Source organism: Chrysochloris asiatica, unplaced genomic scaffold, assembly GCF_000296735.1.
Source record: "Chrysochloris asiatica unplaced genomic scaffold, ChrAsi1.0 scaffold00209, whole genome shotgun sequence".
NCBI classification, from domain to species: Eukaryota; Metazoa; Chordata; class Mammalia; order Afrosoricida; family Chrysochloridae; genus Chrysochloris; species Chrysochloris asiatica.
Genome location: NW_006408727.1, coordinates 3,285,204 through 3,291,191, shown reverse-complemented (window position 1 = coordinate 3,291,191; position 5,988 = coordinate 3,285,204). Strand labels below are relative to the sequence as shown.

The 5,988-nt window shown below is 39.1% G+C and overlaps 1 protein-coding gene across 4 annotated transcripts in view; it reads left to right on the top strand.

The window, feature by feature from the left end:
• The window catches only part of GABRB1 (gamma-aminobutyric acid (GABA) A receptor, beta 1), a 790,923-nt gene that overhangs the window by 741,770 nt on the left and 43,165 nt on the right, over positions 1-5,988 (top strand). For all 4 annotated transcript variants that reach the window (XM_006872679.1, XM_006872681.1, XM_006872680.1 and 1 more), the window contains 2 exons: positions 3,044-3,181; positions 3,281-3,433. In XM_006872679.1, coding sequence (XP_006872741.1) covers positions 3,044-3,181; positions 3,281-3,433 — 291 coding nt within the window. The remainder of the gene's footprint in view (positions 1-3,043; positions 3,182-3,280; positions 3,434-5,988) is intronic.

The following is a 5,988-nucleotide window of genomic DNA, read 5'->3' as shown; positions in this document are numbered from 1 at the left end:
ACAAGAGACCTATCCCCATCTCCTTTCATCAGCCCCGCACAGACAGATTGGATACTACTCAGTGGTGATTCTACCTTCCTCTGCTTAACTCAGAGTAACTTACACTGGTGTTGTCTGGCAGGGAGAATTACCTATATCTGACAATATCCTGGTACTATTCATAATGTTTCAGTGTTCAATATTCTGGTATTTATTACCTAACAGTGTTTCACTGCTATTCATAAGGTTTTCAGTGGCTACACATTCTGTAGTAGTCTGTCTCTGCTTCTTCTGAGTCTGTTTGAGTCTGGAATCTGAGGTGAAACCTGCCCACTATGAATGACCCTACTAGCATTCAAAATGCAGGTAGCATAGCTTCTAGCATCACAGCAACGTGTCAGCCACCACAGTGCAACAAACTGATGGTGGCAGTTATGTGCCATGGAGTTGGTTCTAACTCATAGTGATCCTTTATAGGGTTTTTGAAGCTTTAAATCTTTAAGGGAGTAGAAAGCCTTATCTTTCTATAAGACAGACAAGTGGTGGGGCTTTAAGTGGGAATCAATGGATAATAAGAAAAATTAGCCCAGTTTTGTTAAAGAAATTTATACTTCTTTTCTTTGTTATGTAACTTTTTTGTGTGTGAACTGAGTGAAGGTTTACAGAGCAGATATCAGTTTTATATTCAACAAATCATACACTGGATTTCATCTCAATGATTGCAATTCCCTCCATGCAACATCCTTATGCCACTTCCTCCCGTTTTTTTCTTATTTCCATTCCTCCTTCTTTTCTAACCTTCCATAATTTTTTGGTTGGGTAAATACTGCCCTATTGATCTTGAATGGTTGATCTTTTTATGGTGTGCATACCTAATTAGTGTTGCTGTCCTCCCCCACCACCTTACTTGGTTGAAAACTGAGCCCCAAGGGTGAGTTCATCTCATGACCTGAAGGATAACCTAGGGCCATAGTCTCAAGGCTTACCAGTCTCTATCTGACCACTAAGCTTGGTCTTTTTATGACTGAGTTTTGTTCCACATTTTCTTCCACTTTATCTAGGATCTTGTAATGTGATCTCTCTCGAGCAGTTGGTAGTGTTATCCAAGCACCATCAAGTTCTGGTATCAGGGTCATAAAGATTCACATTCACATGTTCCATTAGTCCATAGTACTAATTGATTCCAATAGACTTCTGTCTTCATCATTCTTTAATTTGGCCAGAAAGGGGCCAATAGTTTCACCTTAGATGGTAGTTCATGAGTTTTTAAGATTCTATTCGCTACTCAACAAGGTAGAATGTAAAGCATTATCTTTGTGGAAGTACATTTCTTTTTTAACATCTTGGTCATTTAATGGTGGTGGTGGTGGTGGTGGTGTGCTGTGGAGTTGGTTCTGACTCATAGCAATCCTATGTAGGGTTTCCAAGGCTGTAAATCTTCACGGGAGCAGAAAGTCTTATCATAATGCATTATCACTGGCTTCAGAGGTTGGTGTGGAAATTTGATAATAGTTGTAGTAACTGATCTTCCTTGTAAGTATATATATATATTTATATCTATAATCTTATAACAGACAGCATTGTATTTCAAGATAGATCGTGACATGCTCTTTTTGATGATGAATGTAATGCCATTCTTCTTCTATTTGTCACTTCCAACATAGTAAATAATGTGGTTGTCAGATTCAAAATGTCCAGCACCAGTCAATTTCAGCTCCATAATGCCTAGGATATTGATCTTTATGCATTCCATTTCATTGTTGACAACTTTCAATTTTCCGAAATTCATACTTCATACATTCTATGTCCCTATTATTAATGGATGTTTACAGCTGATTCTCCTCATTGTGAGTTGTGTCCCATTAGCAAATGAAGGTCCTGAAAGCTTTACTCCATTTGGGTCCTCATGGTCCACTCCACTTTGAGGAAGCAGCTCTTCTAAGTTGAGTGCCTTCCAACCTGAGGGCTCCTTTTCCAGCACTATAGTCTGATGTGGTGTTGTGAGTTACTGTGCTGGACTGCAAAGTTGGTTTAAACCACAGGGTTGGCGGTTCAAGCCACACCTTATAAACCCTATATAGAGTTGCTATGGGTCAGAACTGACTCAACAACACTTAACAACAACAACAATAGCTGACAGTATTCGGGTGCTCTTCATCATGTTTCAATATTCAATGTTCTGATGCTATATGACAGTGTTCCACTACTACTCATAAAGTTTTCAGTAACTAAATGCTTGAAAGTAGTCAGTCTCTCATTTTTGAGTCTGTCTTAATCTGGAAGAAACCTGTCCACCATGGGTGACCCTGCTTGTATTTAAAATACCAGTGCTATAGCTTCTAGAATCACAGCAACATGAAAGCTACGACAGTACCGCAAACTGACAGATGAGTTGTGGTCTCACAGTATCAGACTCTAGAAGTTGACATTATGGTCACTAGCTATAAGGGAAGGCTCTCTCTCTCAGCTGTGGGGAAAGATCTTTGCCTCAGCTTCTGTAGTCCTAGTGTTCAGCTTCCTTGATGACCTTCATGTGGAATCGATCATCCTCCACCTGTGCTTACTTACATGTCTAATCTGCTCTTTTGATACCTCAGAAGTGATTACGTTTAAGACACCACCCCCTACACTGATATGGCCTCATAAACATAGAAACATAACAAAGAAAATCTTTTCCCCAAATGCCATTACATCCACAGGTATGTTATTGTTGTGTGCTTTGGAATCAAGTCCAACTCGCTGCTACCCTCTATGAAGTCCTGGTGTGGTGCTGTAGGATAAACACTGGACTGATGACCAAAAAGTCAGTGATTCAAACCTATCAGTGGCTCCTCAGAAACCCTATACAGGGTCACTATGATTCAGAATGGACTCAACGGTGCTTTATAACCACAATAACATAGGTTTAGGGATTAGGATTCCAACATACTTCAGAGGGATAGAAGGCACAATTCAAATCCAAATCAGCCACCTTACTGCCACTTGCTGGGAATTTTCTCTCTAGCTTGTAGATTGTCAAGTGCAACTGAACTTTATTGAACTCTGCTGTATTTCTTGGTTTCAGATGGCTACACCACTGATGACATTGAATTTTACTGGAATGGAGGAGAGGGAGCAGTAACAGGAGTTAATAAAATTGAGCTTCCCCAGTTTTCCATTGTTGACTATAAGATGGTATCCAAAAAAGTGGAGTTCACAACAGGTAAGGTTATTTTCCCACAAAGTGATCAAGGGGTGCTGTTAAAGGAAAAAGATGGTTCCAACCAAATGATGTGATTCTTTTTCTTTTTTCTCAACTCAGGGGCATATCCACGACTGTCATTAAGTTTTCGTCTAAAGAGGAACATTGGTTACTTTATTTTGCAAACCTATATGCCTTCTACACTGATTACAATTCTGTCCTGGGTATCTTTTTGGATCAACTATGATGCATCTGCAGCCAGAGTCGCACTAGGTAATACATTCCCAACATCACAGAGACTAAACTAGTCAGTTAGCCTTTCAAAAACAACAATAAAACGATATTAGAACTTATAAGCAATGGCCTCTCTTATAACAAGCCAAAGAATTAGATTACCATAAGAAAATCAGATTACCATGACATGGCTATAAAAACATCTAAGATAAACATTGTACAGAGTGAATATGTTGCATTACATCCTTTTAGTATTTTACAAAAAATTATTATCTTGGAGTACATTTGTTGTTATTGTTGTTGTTAATTGCTGTTGAATCAGTTCCAACTCATAGCAACCCTGTATAGGATTTCTGAGAAGTGGTTGGTGGGTTTGAATCACTGACCTTAAACAGTTATCAGTCTAGATAATTTGTCCTTTAGTACTTCATCACTGTATTAATGCTTCTTAGAGTATTTTTCTTTAATTCTTATACCAGTTTTTACTAAATCTGTGAAAACTGCCCTTTGGTTTGGAGTACTGCTGTGGTACTGTAGGAGATGCACTGAACCACAAGGTCAATTTAAAATGCAAGGTTGGTGGCACAAACCCACCAGTTGCTCCTCGGAAACCCTATATAGGATCATTATGAGTCAGAACCAACTTGACAGCACTTAACAATAACAACACTCTTCGCTTGTGGAAGAAAGATGAGGCTTTCTGTTTCCAAGATTTACAACCTCAGAAACCTCATCCAGGGTTTCTGTGAGTCAGACCAACTCTTGGGTTGTTGTTGTTAAGTGCCATGGAGTTGTATACCCATTGTCATCTAGATGATTCCACTCAGAGCAACTTTGTTGTTGGTGTTGTTAGATGCCATCAAGTCACATCTGATTCATAGCAGAGCTATGCAGAACAGAAAAAAACACTGCCTGGTCCTGCACCAACCTCACAACTATTGTTACACTTGAGCCCATGGCTGCTACCACTGTGCCAGTCCATCTCATTGGCGGGATCTTCTCCTTTGTTGACCCTCCATTTTACCAAGCAAGCAAACCTATGTTGCTGTTGTTAAGTACACTCGAGTTTATTCTGGCTCACAGCAACCCTGTCTAGGGTTTCTGAGGAGCAACTGGTGGCTTTGAACCACCCATCTACGGTTCAAATGGATTTTATGGTCCAGTGCTTACCCTACAGTGCCACACCAGAACTCCAAGCAAGTTTTTGGATAAACTAAAACGACCCCGTGGGATTCCCAAAGTTATAAGCTTTATGGAAACAAACTGCCACATCTTTCTCCCATGGAGGGGTGAGTTTGAACTGCAGTCTTTCCATCAAGAGCCAAGCTCTTAACCACTGTACCAGCAGAGCTTCGTGCTGATTTGTATAGTGGAGAACATTTATACTGCATTATTCTAAAATGGATAAGCCTCCTGATTATTAACAACCTACATCAATTCTTGGGAAATTTTTATCTATTGAATATGAACTAAAGTTAAATTATATGAGCCTCCCTTAAATGGAGCTCATTATATTTAAATAAGACATATATAATTCATCAGCTATATTAATGATCTGTGATTAAGACTGAATAAAAATGGCTTCCTTTCTGTAGGAACAAAATTCAGAATTAATCTTGCCATAGTTGAGTAATTTCTGCAAGCTGAAAACCTTCATTCATGACCCTAAAGGGTACCTTGGAAAGTTGTAAGATGTAGAGCCTGCTTGATGAATCTATCTTATCATAGGCATGTATGCATCTGCCTCATTTTATGATCCCAGAGCCATTTAAGGTATCACTGTCCTGAGCTATTCTTCCCTCCCCCCCACTTCCCTCTCGCTCTCTCTCTCATATACACACACACACAAACACCATTTCTGGCAAAACTAACATTACAAATCTTCTGACACCATCAAACTAAATTAGATGATCAACATACTCTTTCACATCTAAGCTTTATTCGCTTCTGCGTCTTTAGAGTCCATCAGGTCATGGGTCTTCTTCTTTTTTTCGTCTACTTTACCAAGCACAATGGCCCCAGTGGGATGGATTAATAGTGGCTCAAATATAACAACTGTGAGGATGGTGCAGGACCAAGTGGTGTTCCGTTCTGTGGTGCATAGTATAACTGTGAGTTGAAATCTACTTGATGGCACTTTACATAAAACAGCACAGCACATCTCTATAGCTTATTTCTATTGACTGAGACCATAGGTCATCAAAGTTAAGCTCTGGCAGCTCATTATCAACCTTTAACATTTTAGGACTAAAGAAAGTAAACAAACAGCTTACCATATCACACATCTCTATGTTGTTGTTAGTTGCTTAGGAGAATTTTCTGAATCACAGTAGCCTCATGTATAAGAATGAAAGGTTACTGAGTTCCATGCCATCTTCACAATTGTTGATATGTTTGTCCATTGATTTGTTACTGTGTCAGTTGATCTCACTGAGAGTTTCTCTCATTTTTGCTGACCCTCTACAAACATGATGTCTTTTTCTAGCACTTGGTCTTTAATTTGTTCATTCTTCTGGAAATCCATAGTATATGCAATATTCTTCATCAACACAATAATTCAAATGCACATTATTTGAGTGTGACTTTGAATACGT